This window comes from Sitophilus oryzae, unplaced genomic scaffold (assembly GCF_002938485.1).
Source record: "Sitophilus oryzae breed Bouriz unplaced genomic scaffold, Soryzae_2.0 scaffold_1000_pilon_pilon, whole genome shotgun sequence".
Lineage (NCBI taxonomy): Eukaryota > Metazoa > Arthropoda > Insecta > Coleoptera > Curculionidae > Sitophilus > Sitophilus oryzae.
The window spans coordinates 2474198-2489879 of record NW_022145617.1 but is presented as its reverse complement, the minus strand read 5'-3'; the positions used below and the strand labels follow the sequence as shown (position 1 = coordinate 2489879).

The window sequence follows — 15682 nt, the reverse complement described above, 5'->3', positions numbered from 1 at the left end:
AAGAGTGACCGAAAACTTTTAAATATAAAATATAATTGAAACCACTAATTTATTCCACTAATTTCAAGGTTCTGTATGAGGCTTAAATCCACACCAAATCAGTTGTTAACATTTAGAAAAATCTTTTCAATACAAGTGAGTAAAGCCAGCCAAACACAGAAGTTTTTTTCGCAAGGTTTATTGTTGCGTGTTGTTTGAAAATAAACGTCACGTTAATTATACAGAAAGTGTCATCGATCGTCACTTCAAAGCCACCTGGACGCAGTTTTCTTTCGATCATACGGTATATAATATACCGGGTAGGCATTTCAGGCTTTCAGTGCCGACTTTCGTGTGTACAAAGAGTACAGTCAATACGCTCAGTAAAATAAAATGTACTGAATAAACAAATAAGAGCGAGTATTTTCCCAAGCGCATGAAATCTAGCGTCGGATTAAGTGGTTATGTAATAAATACTTCGCATTTTTCTCTCTTCGACTTACGATTCACTTCTGACATGTAAGTACCGACCCAAGACTTCTTTTGCCAACATGGTACATATAAAAGAATATACCGCTTCCCTGAAACACACAATTGTACTGCTATTCTTTCATATTAAAAATGTACTAAATATCGTACAAAAAAAATAAGTGGTAACATCCCTTGAATTAATTGTCATGTATATGTTACGGTTAAAGTCCGATGTCCGGTTAATGTCGACATTAACAGGTTAATGTTTGGGTTAGGTTATGTTTTTGGTGGTTTTGTTGTGTGTTATTCTCGAGATTAACCGGGTAATGTCGACATTACCCGGACATCGGACCTTAACTGTAACATATATACCGTATGATCGAATAAAAACGACGTTAGCGATGGCTATGAAATGAAGCTGTCATTTTTTATATGGAAGATGTCATCGATCGTCATTTCCCAGCCAACTGGACGCTGTTTTGTTCGATCATACAGTACATACAAAAGAATATACTACGGCATTCCCATATAAGCAATGAGAGGATTTATGTTCCAGTATTAAAAGAGAAAATCGAGTTTGTACGATTTGGGAACAAAAGTTCGTCCTTATTTAGCAGATGGAAACAATACGCTTGCGTCAAAATGCTATTTTCCTATTGGTCAAATGGTTTGAAGATGGGTTATCTATGGTGTAAAATCTATTGACACGCACTGCTCATTCGCGCTGGTTCAAGGCCGGATGAGATCGGATATCTCCTAGTCGATTGAGACACTCGCCAAGTCGCCATTGACAAGGATATGGCCGAGGGCCGCGGTTCGAACACCGCGTAAACAAAGTAGGGTCTGTCCAGATTAGCCTTAGCAGTCAAAAGGAGACGTTACCTCAACATAAACTCAACAAACTCTAAACAAGATACACCAGTAAGGCAAAGTATAACCTTTTAGTTTATATATTACGTAATTTACTATATATTATCTATTTATGTTTAATAAAATTTAAATAATAAAAAAAGTTAAATCACTCTTCTACGTGATGTGAACGCTTTTGATCCTTCACGCTTGCTGCTGAAGATGTAGATGTTGACGTTACATTAGCTGAAGATAATGACGACGAAACAAAGATTCTTGTCCTTGTTTTCCTCCTTCTTCGTTTTCTTCTTAATAAATCACTTGGTGAAGAAGTATCTCCATCTAATAGCTCAAGATCGTGAATGCTTGTATCTTCACTTAGTTCATTTTGAGCCGCTTTATGCAATATTTTCGTAATTAGGGTTTCAGCATACATCTTTCTGTTTTCACTTAATCTTGCATGTTTTGCTGCAACATATTTCCCAAAAGCTGTACTCTCTGATTCTTCATTACAGGTTTTTAATGTATCCTTGTAACTCTTCATAAATTCTGCTAGTCTTTCTGCCTGTGTTTTGAGAACCTGTAAAACGAAATAACTTTGTTAACATAGTATAAAGTAACACATTCTATATAAGGCTGGTAAATAACGTAGGTATCTGCCAAGAAAGTGAGATGGAAACGTCACAACGCTTAATGCTATGAACAAGGATGGTAAATGAACCAATAGACTCTTATATACTCGCGTCACGTGGTATATTTTCCTTATACCGGGTGGTGCATCGTAGTTGGAAACCTAGGAAATCACATGCAAATTTTGAACTGTCCAAATATTGGCTCCCCTATTCATTTTACAGCAAGTCGTAAATTGTTTTTTAAAGATCTGCGTATGCTGAATAAACATGCCAAATTCGAACAATTTTGGACTAGCCGATTTTAGGTAATTAATAAATAAAAACTGCATCTATTTTTAAATTTTAAATTAGAACTGAACAAGTAACAATGCGAAACTAGTCAAATGTCAACATACCTTAAGTTGTCAACCTATGACTTTATCATTGCCAAATGTTGTGCCTGTCTACTGTGCTGTTATAATAATTATGGTTAGTGTCCCCGAAATGCATTTTTGTAATTTAACCAAATCAAAAAATAAAAATAACCTCTTCTATTATTTTCTAGACATTTTTCGCTAACTTACCCTCTTCTGATACAAATCTACACTACAAAGAAGTGAAACATAGCGCTGTCATATGGCAATTAGATGAAAACAAAAACAATCTTTTACGGTATTTATTAACATAATGTTAGTGTTTTAAAATCGAACCTCAGTAACTTCGAAACTGTTTTATGACATCAATGAATCGGACCAATTAACAAAAACAAAGAGGTTAAAAAACATCTCATATTAGTAACGAAACATCGATTGTTTTTAAGACACCGATAAAAACGCCCAACACAAGTATAATGCGATATAGTCGATATACCTCTCTATTTCTCTTGCTCTCCCACTTGAATACAGTCTTCCATTTCACAGTCTTGACAGACAGTGTTATTTACTATTATATACCAGCCTTATATAAAGTACAATTTATATGGCACCATACCAGGTTTAAAAATATCCATTTGTAGCTGTTTAGTGTCCTTCCAACTTACAAAACAAATAAAACAATTCCTATGTTTTAAAAACCATTAGAGCTGTGTTATATAAGTTCATAAACGTTGACAATTTATAAAAGAATGCTAACGGAGAACAAAAATCTGTATATTAATATTATGAAATAATATTATATATACGAACCATTTATCCCATTTTTTTTTCTATCTTCAATGTAGTATTCGTCGGGTTTCAGAAGTCGACAGTCTCAGAAGCCTCAAGTCTCTTCTGAAGACGAGATTCACCATAATACCGAAACTCTGTACATGTTTCACATTTTAAACGTTCCTTCTACTTCTCTTGAATTTTTCAATATTTTTTTAACCCTTTTAAAACCAACATCTTACCAAGTTTTCTTAGTAACAGTATCATTAAAGGATCATTGTACTGGAACGTTTTCTAGTTCCCTAGTAGAACCCCAAAAATAAATCCCAAGCATTTTACAATAAGTGTGAGAATAGATTTCACTTACACACATGATTTTCCATATGTTTTTTGTAGAAAACACAATAAATTGCAAGAAATAACCTCTGTGTATGGCCAGTTAATAAAAATAATGCAATTATCTATGAATATACGTCTGATTTTCTATCCCTATCCTTCAATCTATCTAATTAAAAAAGTCAGTAGATAGTTTCTTAGAGACATTTTGTAAAATGATTCTTTCAACCTCAGATTAAATTTCAGTTCATACATAATAGATGTGAATAATGAGGTGTAAATGCATATACAGGGTGTCCCAGGCTGAGCGTGAATTAGAAGTTTCTAGAATCTCTCAATTCCATGACAGCTATGGCCAACATTATATGACATTCAAACAATTTAATTTTTGAAAGAGACAGCCATATGTCCTCTCTTTATGTCACAATGGCTGTGGTAATTACTAAATTTGACGTTTAGGCTATATATATTTTTTGTAAAAAGTCATAAAATTTTATAGAGAATTCAAGTATGTAGTAAAAAATGAGGGTACCCATTTAAAATAAGAAAGTTGCCGTCAACTTCCGGTATATCCGGAAGTGCCGCCATATTGAAAATATTTTTAATTGATAGATCCCATTGTGAAACAACGATGTGCAAAAAATCTCCAGTTAGATATTGTATTTCTTTAGAAACTTCTAATGCACGCTCAGCTTGGGACACCCTGTATGCATTAAACACATATAATGACCAAATATGCATATAGGTTCACTATATCTATAACAAGTATGGCGAACTAACATGGCGACTGAATGAAATCATGCACATTTCAAAATATTATTTACACTGCAGAAAAATAACACAAAAAAAAATACTTACTGTGCCTGGAGCACAATGATATAAAATATAATCTTCAGACCCCATTTTGTCGATTTCAACGCTAGAACTCCTGTCTATGATTTTAATCCAGTCATCTGGCAACACCTCGTTGTACTTGTCGGTATAATCTAGTTTTAATTGCCACGCCCACACTCCGCGTGTGTGTTTTTCTAACATCGGGGGAATCCTGTAAAAAATACAAGGTTCAAGTTTAATTTTATACCGTATTATTGAAAAAAAAATTGTGTGTGCACTTTGTGCGCATATTTGAAGTGAAACTTCTTCCTAACAGCTATTAAATTGAAGGATTTGAAGGACACAAATAATGAATAAAAATAATAAATTAAAAATTAATAAATAATTTGGTTCACAAAATTTGTAATAAAATGACTGTCTGTCCGTCTGAGAACTCCATTCGGGTACCTCTATCTACGTGCCGAGTTTGGTTCAAATCGACCAATAATTAAGAAAAATCCTGATGATTTCGTCCATTTAGAGGTATCAGTTCGAAACTTCGAAGGCGTCATTCTGTAGTTCGTCCCCAATTATGCCGAAATCGACCGACATTTTTCTTCAATGTCAAATCCTTAGTCCCACACTGATGAAGATGTAAACGAAACGTCGTATCCAACTTTGCTGGGTGGGACCGTGTGCACCGTCGCTCACATGGACAAAATTTTGACGTTTCTTACGTCAAGACTAACTGTCACAGCGACACGTGTCGTACACGTTTAAGTTGGTCTTGGTCCAATCTATCGATATACCAAATTTCATTTAAATCGGACGATTTTTTCTAAGCCGTAGTCTGTTCTTACCACTTTTTCTCTCGCCTGTTGTGTCGCATGTTTTTCAAATCCTCGATGGCTGCTATTCCATCAGTCGTTTCATAACAGAATATTCTATTACATCCTACGTCTATGTAATTTAATATGTGTAGAGTGAGACATGTAACTCGTGAGATTTTCAGCATTATATCAATAAAGGACGAAAACAGTATTGTTCCTAAAGGTGCGTCCAGACTTGAGCATTTTACCCCGAACGAACCGAGCGCACACGAATAAGCAGAACAAATAGGCCGAACAAAAAGCACTGTGTACGCGCGACCGACAAAAAGGAAGATATTCTGTTTCTTTTTTCTACTCGTATGGACTTCTACTGACGGCTCTTATCGACTTTAGAAGTAAACATATTAGGGCCATTGTAAAAAAAGGTCGTCAGACACTGGCTCTAAATATAAGCAGGTAGAAAGTTTAGCTTCAAGTTATTTCAATGTTTACCATATAAATTCCTCTTTTTTATTGTTACTGAGAATCTACAACAGTAAATACTTCTATTTTTATGAATGTTTAAGTTAATTTACTCTTAATTTTTTTTTAAAATAAGGTACCTAGTAGAAATATAGTCTAATGGACCATGTTTGAAAAACGTTAAATTAAATATAATACTTAAAATACAGTTGTCCTCTTTGTACATGACTACAATCACAGAATATCTAGCTACGCAACAGAAGCCTCGTTACATGTATAAAATCGTAGGTAGCAAAAGGAGACAGGCTTTAAAAGCCTGTCTCCAAATCAGATATTTTGATGTGGTAGTTTCACTACTACATAACAGAGGGCGATAAATTTAAAAGAAAACAGTTTTCTACAAACGAAATTTAAAAGAATTTTATGCAGTGTTGCCATTGTGTAATTTATATTGTAATATTTCCTGATAAAGCCTAGCTTCAAATTTGCTACATCATATAAACATATTAAGAGCTCTTTTTTCAAACGTTTAAGTATTTAACTTGCCATGTTAGTTGGAGTTAAATCTTACGAGCTGAATTATAAAATCACTTCCTGACGTTTGATTCTAACTGAATCCTGAATTTTGATTGTAATTCGGCGACAATATAATAAGTATTGTTCTACTATTATGACACCACTTCCTGACGTTCGATTGTGTTCATACCGTATGATCGGGAAAAAACGGCGTTAGCGATGGCTATGAAATGAAAATCGCTGTCATTTTATGTGTAAATTTATATGGGAAATGTCATCGATCGTCTTTTCCCAGCCAACTGGACGCCGTTTTTTTCGGTATCATACGGTATTTGATATATACTTGCGTATTTTTCATGACATTGCAATATTATGCTACCGTGAAGCATATCAAGTGATACCGTAATATAGTACCATATTACGATACATGACGTTCGATTGGGCTTAAACTTGGTATATTACGTATCTTCAGTGACATTGTAATATTATGGTACCATGAAGCATATCAAGAGGTACCATAATAGTACATAGAAGTACCATATACGATAGAGGTACCATATACGATACCATTTCCTGGCGTGCGATTCGACTTATACTTGGTATAGTAAGTATCTTCGGTGACATTGTAATATGATGGTAGTATGATGCATATAAAGTGGTACCTTAATATAGTACCATATTACGATACCACTTCCTGACGTTCGATTGGGCTCATATTTGATTATACTTGCGTATTTTTGATGACATTACCATATTATGGTACCATGAAGCATATCAAGGGGTACCATAATGTAGTACCATATTACGATACCATTTCCTGACGTTCATTTGGGCTCATATTTGATATATACTTACATAATTTTGATATGACATTGCAATATTATGGTACCATGAAGCATATCAAGAGGTACCATAATAGTACCATATACGATACCATTTCCTGGCGTTCGATTGGGCTTAACTTGGTATAGTAAGTATCTTCGGTGACATTGTAATATAATGGTACTATGATGCATCTACTATGATGCATATATAAAGTGGTACCTTAATATACTACGATACCACTTCCTGACGTTCCACTACGATATCACTTAGTGACGTTCGATTTGGCTCATATTTTATTATACTTGCGTATTTTTGATGACATTGCAATATTATGGTACCATGAAGCATATCAAGGCTTACCATAATGTAGTACCATATTACGATACCATTTCCTGGCGTTCGATTGGGCCCAAATTTGATATACTTGTGTTTCTTTATAAAGATTTGTTTAATTAATAATTTTAATTTATTTTATGAATTTTAATTTATTGTACGATGTCGTGACAGCAACTTTTATGCCGAACTAATATATTATTAATTGTACCTGTGTCACTCTTTAAAATCTATCTAGGTCTATATAAATAACGTGGCAAACAAAAAAAAATTGTTATTATAGTATTTTTTTAGTCAATTAACATTTTTTGTACTGCATTTTAATAAATCATTTCCATTGTTATTAAACGTATATTTCATTACTAACGTTTCAGCATTAATAAATATCACTATCAATCGCCCTGTATATTATTAATTTTAAAGGTAGTTAAAGTTATTTTCTTAGTTAACATAATAAAGTAGTGTATATTAAAAATGTATTTTGAGAGCATATGTTTTCTAATAATATACATAAAATTAAAACTATTTTAAAAGCCAAACGAATAATTAATATAAGTGTATCTGACAAGAAACGAAGAATAGAAAGAAATTATTATACACCAAAAAAAAGAATGGGATGCCAATTAAAGTCTGTTTGAATCTGGCAACTGTGCATTTTTAGCCGAGCTTCAAGGCCGTCGACGTGCCGTCGATCTACGTCTATCCAAAACCGAAAGTTGAAAATTTCCAATTATATTCTGATTATGATATTGTCGCGCCATCTAGTATTTTATTTGTGCAATTTTAGCTCTTTCATTTCGAGTATTTTTCTGTTGCGTAGCTAGATATTCTGTGCTACAATACAACTAAAAAAACTAATTCAATAAAAAAAACAAGTGGTTCTTTAAAAACTTTAAATATGATTTTTAACATCGAAAAATGAACGATTTTTTAACATCGAAACTCGAAGGTATAATAACAGGTATCATACCAACCATAAAAAAGGGATTTATTTAGAACCTAAACATGGTAATCCACAAAAAAATAGTTTGGTTTAAAAAAAATATCTCACCTCTCAAGTATGTCAATGTCACTGGATATCATCAACGATTTCTTCCTCTTGGCTTTCTTAGGTATTAAGTCGTCCAAAGCTTTGTTACAACAAAAGTTCTGCGAATCCAGCGGATTATGAAAGTCCTCTGGATAACTACTGTATATGTCATGTTGGCCAACCTAATTAGTAAATTGTCAAAATATATAAAAACTTGATATAAACACTCATATTGAACTTACTTTGATTTTGCAAGAATAGAACTGATTTCTTTTGGCTTTTATTTGAGTAACATTAACTACAACTTCCCCAAGATTATGAATTTCTGCAAATAACTTCAAATCGGCTAATGGGTTGTTGGTCCTAACGAATTCTGGTGCTTTGGGTACTGGCGTTTCACTGGTAGGACTGCTATTACCACATGGGTTGTCGGTCCTAACGCATTCTGGTGTTTTGGGTACTGGTGTTTCACTGGTAGGACTGCTATTACCACTATCCCTACAAATGTTTTAAACGTGTTTTTTAAAATGACAGACACATCTACCCAAGAACGGTTAACCTAATAGGACTGCTCATTCAGCCAAAAGTGTCTGCCAGGTGCATGCGAAAACTCCTCGCTTTGTGACGTCATTGTAGTCCTTGTCATGGTTATTAGTCCTTATCTGGCAACCAATAATACACACACGTGCATTATTGGTTGCCGGATGCAAAACATTCATTATTTAGTTTATTTATTTAAACTATATATAGGTATTTATACCCCGCTGACCAGCGAACCTTTAGGTCGGCGTTTACATGTATAGGAGTGAGTCGTCATGACAATCTAGTAAGTCGGAGAAACAAAAATACGAAGTATTTATTACATAACTACTTAATCTGACGCTTGATTCCGTGCGCTTGGGAAAATACTCGCCTTCTGTCTTTATTTAGTACATCTTATTTTACTAAGCGTGTTGGCCGTACTCTTCGTACACATGAAAAATCCCACCCAAGACCAGAAATGCCGACCCTTAGTATGTATGCAGTATAGAAAATTAACTGTATAAATCGTATTAAATACTCAGATAATGCATTTTTAAGAACAGCAGTTCCCAGCATCACCTTTTGCAGGCATCCTTTTTAGAGTACTTCCATATTTTACTTTAAAATAATTAATAAACAATATCGTAGGCAATTAGTAAGCACTTTGTCACAATCCACAACACAAAATGAACGTATGTTTACACTCTATAGCTCTAAAAACTTTAAAAACACCTTTTTCACATTTAAAATTGACAAAATAATTAACTCAAAATTTCTCAGCTGTTATTTTTATAAGTTTATCATAGGCAACTAATAATACACACTATCATGACAAGGACTACATTGACGTCACAACTGTCAGCTGAAGCGCGGGAAGAGGCGAACGTACGTCTTATGAGGATGAGCAATCCTATTAGTTTACCGTTCTTGACATCTACCACTGTCAATGATCTTGTCGTTGGACAAGCTACATTTTTTTTAAAATATACTGACAAATTATTACCTTTCCAAACTAAGTTCAGACATTTTTTTGGTAATTCTCCTTCTAGTAGCTAACAATGGATTGACCGTGTCATCTATATCTGTTAAAACTGTCTCCCTAGTATGATTAGTCGGTAATAATTTTGATTTCTGCTCTGGCGGTTGTAATACTTCTGTTTTTCTGTCCCTACATTGAAAAGAAAAAACAAAAAATATCAGTATTAAAATATAATCATTTTCTTTTTGAAATACAAAAGAAATCTACAAAAAAAACTTACTTGGTGTGATTATCTTGAGTGAGCTGTGGATGTATACCATTAGAGGGCTGTGGATGTATATAGTTATTATTGCTTGGTGCAGTCTTATTTTCTTTCAGTCGGTTCGTGAGCCTTTGATTTAGATCGAATTTCTCCACTTGAGACGGTTCAGAATGAAAAGTGGAATGTTCGGGAATAACAACCTTTTGTTGGGAAAATTATATAACATTGTCAATAAATAAATAAAAGTAGTAAAAATATATAATATATCGTCCCATTGCTGCCAAAAGTCACTAACTTACTTTTTATTACTTCCGAGAAAAATGCGTCTAAAGATGAATTGCATTGCATAAAGATGTTATAGTTAATAACTATTCGGTATTAAAATAAAACATAAATAGCCAGAAATCGTAGTTAACGACTTTTGCAATCGATTCTCCGCTTCAAAACATAGTTAGTGATTGAATTTGGTTGTTCGGAAAAATGTTAGTTAGTGACTTTTGGCAGCAATAGGACGATATATGTTACGGTTAAAGTCCGATGTCGGGTTAATGTCGACATTAACATGTTAATGTTTGGGTTAGGTTATGTTTTTGGTTGTTTTGTGGTGTGTTATTCTCGAGATTAACAGGGTAATGTCGACATTAACCGGACATCGGACCTTAACCGTAACATATATATAAGAACGACGAGGAATGAATGAATAATCAATAAAAAAATACCGTCAAAAATACTACGATTTTTACAGGTAATTACAGATTATTTACTATTAGAAAACTATTTTTAGACGTAAAAACCAGTTTTAGCCCTTAGATCTTATAAACTTCGTGGATAACTAAATTCCTTCATGTTGAAGAGAAACTCCAATGATCTCTTTATTATCACGGGCAATCATGGGTCAAACAGTATACAAAAAGCACAAAAAGTGACAATAATCATTAGATTGGAAAGTGCCTATAAGGATAATGTAAACACTATTTGGCGCTATTCTTGCAACAGTTGCGACACAAAACTTTAGAAAATTTCGGAGGGGTTCGGCTTTTTCCGGAATTATATCGCCAAATATTTTTTATTCAAATTTATTATTATTTTCTTTTAATTTTATAAATAAAATACAGTGTGTTGCATACGAGAAACCTTATTTTATAAAAGAACGCATGTATGAAATACCTATGAAACATTGGAAACCGACGTTATGCCACGATCCACGATGATTTTTGCAGTTCACAGTTCACAGCACAGCTTTTTAAGTTTTTAATGCCACTTTTTTACAATTATCACCGGTTGGAGTAAATAAAACTTGAATTAAACTCACAAGATAGCAATAATTACTTTGAAAATGGATGTTATAAACACTTTTCGGAATTTCTTTAACGAGAGCGGTTTAGATTTTGAAAGACTATTATGATTTTTGAAGATTCTGACATTGACAAGGGAAAATTATTTCTCTTTTTGTTTATGTTCATGGCTGAGAAACTTAAATGGAAATGACGGTTCATTAAAAATAGTTTTTCCTCCAAGATGCAGAGGCGCAAAATATTAAAACTGTCAATATTATCAATGCAAATGTCAATATCTGACAATAATAAAATTTGATTTTTAACTGTCACTCAGAGACGCTTTTGTTGTGATTTTACGGTTTGATTTCGTTTTGATTTGTCGAATTATTGTAAAATTAAATTCCTTCAGAGTTTTTGCCAGTATTCTGTTTTAGACAATGTTTTTTTAAAAATGGTGGGACAATTTGTGTTTTGTACAGACTCTTAATTATTTTTTATCATGGAGTTTAATTGTTGTACACCTGGTTTCCGAAGGATACAATGGTAAGTAAATTAAACATATCTACTTACAGTTATAGATTTTTTAAATTAGTACTGCTAATAAATGCCACCTGCTAAGCAGTTATTTAATTTTATTACGGTGCATGTAAGGAATTAAGGACGCGCGTTGTGTTATATTAGCATGATCAGCAGATGATTACATCTAATTTAATTTGTTTTTATTATTTCAGGTCTCAAACGGAAACAAACTGGGAATCTTGCCTACACCAAAATTATATAGCCGTTTCCAATTCACTTCAAAGGGAGGAAAATTATGTAAAACTGCCTGCTATTTGCTGAAAACCGCCAAAGATTAAATTATAACTGTAACAACTTAATATATACTATTTCTATTCTTTTTAATATATTTTTTAATTAATATCCGACATATAAGAACACTTTGTATGCTTTTAATTCAGTTGATTTATCGTTTATAATATGTTCGACCTAATTAAAAGCACACAAAGTGTTCTTACATGTATGTCTAAATTTATTTTAAATTAACTAAAACAACCCCCCTTCCCCGCACCCCTCTCTTCCATTAGTATTTCTTCCTCCATCTAACAGAGGCGCCCTTGTATAATAAAATTGAAATGTATTATAAGTTGCCTATCTATTTAATAGTATAAGTCTTTTATCTATGTTTATGTTGTTAGCGACCACTATAGCAGGCTTTCCAATCTAAACTTGTTGCATTTATCTATGGTGACATTAATTTTTTTATTAAAATATATTTTGACTTTTCAATGTCAAAACATATTTTAACGTTTCCCTGGTTACTGATTCTATGTCTTGCTCATTCAAGGCTCATTCATCATAGCTATTTTTTAAAGTAGTATTTTAAAGCATTTTTAAAAAAGAATTTATCATTATATGATTTAATTTTTGGTATAATTTATAAAAAAAGTATATTAAAATAACAAATATTTTCAAAATAATAAATACACGTGTCAGTTATATCTTCATTAAAAAATTTAACGGTCCATATTTTTAGTAATTGTTGTCAACGCAGCGAAAAAGTTGGCATTCAGGTCTAATATCATGGTACAAAGAAAACAAGGTATGATCGATAGCGGCTCCAATTTCGTTCAGTTAGCGCATACCACCTGTGACGTCACTAAGGAAATAAGGAATAAATAAAAAATAAAGAAAGTTGACAGGAGATCTGCATTTTTTAAGGTTATGGTTAAGAATTGTTCATTTTTTCTGACTTTTTAGTTCGTTTAATTTAATAATTACTAAATAAAACCAGCCGTTCCAAAAATAAATTTAAAAGTAAAAGACAAAAATTCAAAATATTAATTATCTATTAACATGGATTTGGACGATAATAGGTAAGAATACTAAATTTATTTCTATATTCGGTATAAAATTGTTTATTAGGTTGTAAATTAAATTGTTTATTAGTTTGTGATGTTTATGGTAAATAATTTTCATGTTCATCGTCTCTGAATTGACATGAGGATATATATGGAAAAGTAACCACAAGAGGAATTGTTACATCATTTAAAAAATGTTGGGAAGGTCATTGTTTCCCATCGAAAAGTAGAAAATGCCAATGCAGATGAATGTATTGTAATTGTAATAGAAGTAATTCCAAGGGTGAAGTTTATTATACTTAATTAGTGACCTGTGCTTCTTTTTATATGTAGATGTTTCAGGTTTTGAGAATAAATCAGTTGAACGAAGCCCAAAATTTAGAGGAAGTATTTGCATACCCAGAATATGCCCATCAAGGATTATAGCTCAAATTTCCTTTAATAGTAGGCAATTATTCAATACAAATTAACTTTTTAAGTAACTGAAATAGTAAATAGTTTACTATATTTATCTCATATCACTGTAATCCATCCGTGATCGAAGGGAAAGCGTGAAAACCCTACAATTTTCACCGTGGGGTGCTGTTTTTACGTACGGTTGGACTGTGGGCTAGTGAACAAACGAAAGACAAGTTTTTTCTCTGGGTTAAGATAGGGTTTAACTAGTAATTTTTTGATTTCGCGATCTTGCCACGCCTGCGCTACCCGACAGCCGTCAGGAGGCCGCCTGCCGTCTTCGTCTCGGTGCGCATGCGGTGCCCGATTTTCTTTTAGAAAGTAACAAGACACTGCGTAGCTGATTGAAGCGCTGTGTTGGGACCAGACGACCTTCGAAAGTCATCCTAACTTTCGAATGTTAACACATGCGCAGTGCATTCTCCGACCGCAAATACTAGGGTGAGCCATCCATCCATCGCCTCCATTTCAGGGCCGCGCATGCGCCCTTGTTTAGAAAATAGAAAGTATCGCGCTTGCGTAGAATCTTACTCCGCGCCATTTTGCGCCAAACCCCTGAGCCAAGACTTTACGGCTGCTTCTCAATCAATTTGAGTTTAATAAAGACTGTTTATATTATTTTAATTTAAACTGATTGTGTTATTTTGACTTTACCTGCACCCCTTCATACCTTGTTTTCTTTGTACCATGGTCTAATATCGTTTTGCACATGCTCAGTAGCGTATTCAGAGAGAAGGATAGGCTTATACGATAATTTTGTTCTAGAAAGAGATAAATAAAAAAATGCATGTGAAAGTCCCGCAAACAAACTCGTGTGTAATATACATATGGCATAGCTATATCCACGAAGAATATAATATCTAAGTTTTACCCCCGAAATTTTTTTATTTAAGCCTAAAAAATACATACCTTCGATGCTACTGTTGGTGTTTTACCCCTGTTGACAAATTGAGTATGACTAACGGCTTGCGGCCTGACTGATCCGCGATAATGTGAAGAATTATTCGATTTGGGTCGCCATTTTGAAGTCTGCTGATAATTATTGTGTGTCGAACGGTAATTGTTAAAATGAACCCTTGAACTGAAAAAAAATGTAATAAGTAGGGAACTAAAACTCTAGGAGCGCGACGGCTGGAGCGAACACAGCAGTTACAGCAGTTACTTCTGTTCATGACAGGAAATACAACTCTAGGAGAGCGCGACGGCTGGAGCGAACACGTCCCGATCGAGATCGCGCGGCGCGGCGCGGCGCTACGGACATACCAGTTCCAGATACTACTGTTGGCGACCTCGTCGGTTGCGCGTCGACCTCGTCGGTTGGCGACCTCGTCGGCTGGAGCTAAACACGTCGCTATGCGGTTACTACGGTTCGAGCTAACTTCAAGAGCGATTATAAATAATTTATTTGCAAATTATAAATAATTTATAATTTTGTCGTCATTATGATCGTCGTTCTTCAGTAATAGGTTCCTGATTCGTTGTGGAGCGCGACACGACGTTACAAAAAAATACCGCTCCAAAATCGCGTTACTCAAATACCGACACATCACTAACAATGACACTATTACAATTTATCGAAAAAGACTGTAAAATAGTTGGTTGTGTAGCGTGCGGTAGATCTCGGTCAAAAATTGAGGAAAATAACTGCAAATCACTTAAAAATAACTAATTATATTTTTTTCTTGCATTTTTGCTTTTATTTACTACTTGTCAAAGATTATATGTCAAAGAATTTAGATACGTCAATTTGGCTTACCTGCTTCACTAGCGTATCGAATGTTGTGTTAATAAATAATTATTATAACTTATCTATTTTTATTGGAACTATGTATTTTTATAACAATTTTACAACTACCAACATTTATTGTCAACGTAAAAAAAAACAAATTATTGAGTACCCTACATCATATTTTTACTCGTTTTGAATAAAATTAGAATGGCACTGATAAACCGGAATTTAAGCCGGCCATTATAGACCCCGTCGCGTTCGATCTCAGACTTTTGCTCAGATATGCTCCTTCCCTAATCTTTTTATTCAAAGATATTGTTAATTTTATGAGGATAATTCATTCTTCATAAAAGTTTTTGCTTGTTGTAAAATAGTTAATCCCGTTTATACTAGGTCCA

The 15682-nt window shown here is 33.7% G+C and overlaps 1 protein-coding gene across 3 annotated transcripts in view; it reads right to left on the bottom strand.

The window, feature by feature from the left end:
- The window catches only part of LOC115881280 (tudor domain-containing protein 7A), a 56411-nt gene that overhangs the window by 21165 nt on the left and 19564 nt on the right, over window positions 1-15682 (bottom strand). For all 3 annotated transcript variants that reach the window (XM_030898800.1, XM_030898733.1, XM_030898867.1), the window contains exons 4-9: window positions 14465-14636; window positions 9982-10163; window positions 9726-9890; window positions 8443-8698; window positions 8222-8382; window positions 4250-4436 (exon numbers count right to left, since the gene is read on the bottom strand). In XM_030898800.1, coding sequence (XP_030754660.1) covers window positions 4250-4436; window positions 8222-8382; window positions 8443-8698; window positions 9726-9890; window positions 9982-10163; window positions 14465-14636 — 1123 coding nt within the window. The remainder of the gene's footprint in view (window positions 1-4249; window positions 4437-8221; window positions 8383-8442; window positions 8699-9725; window positions 9891-9981; window positions 10164-14464; window positions 14637-15682) is intronic.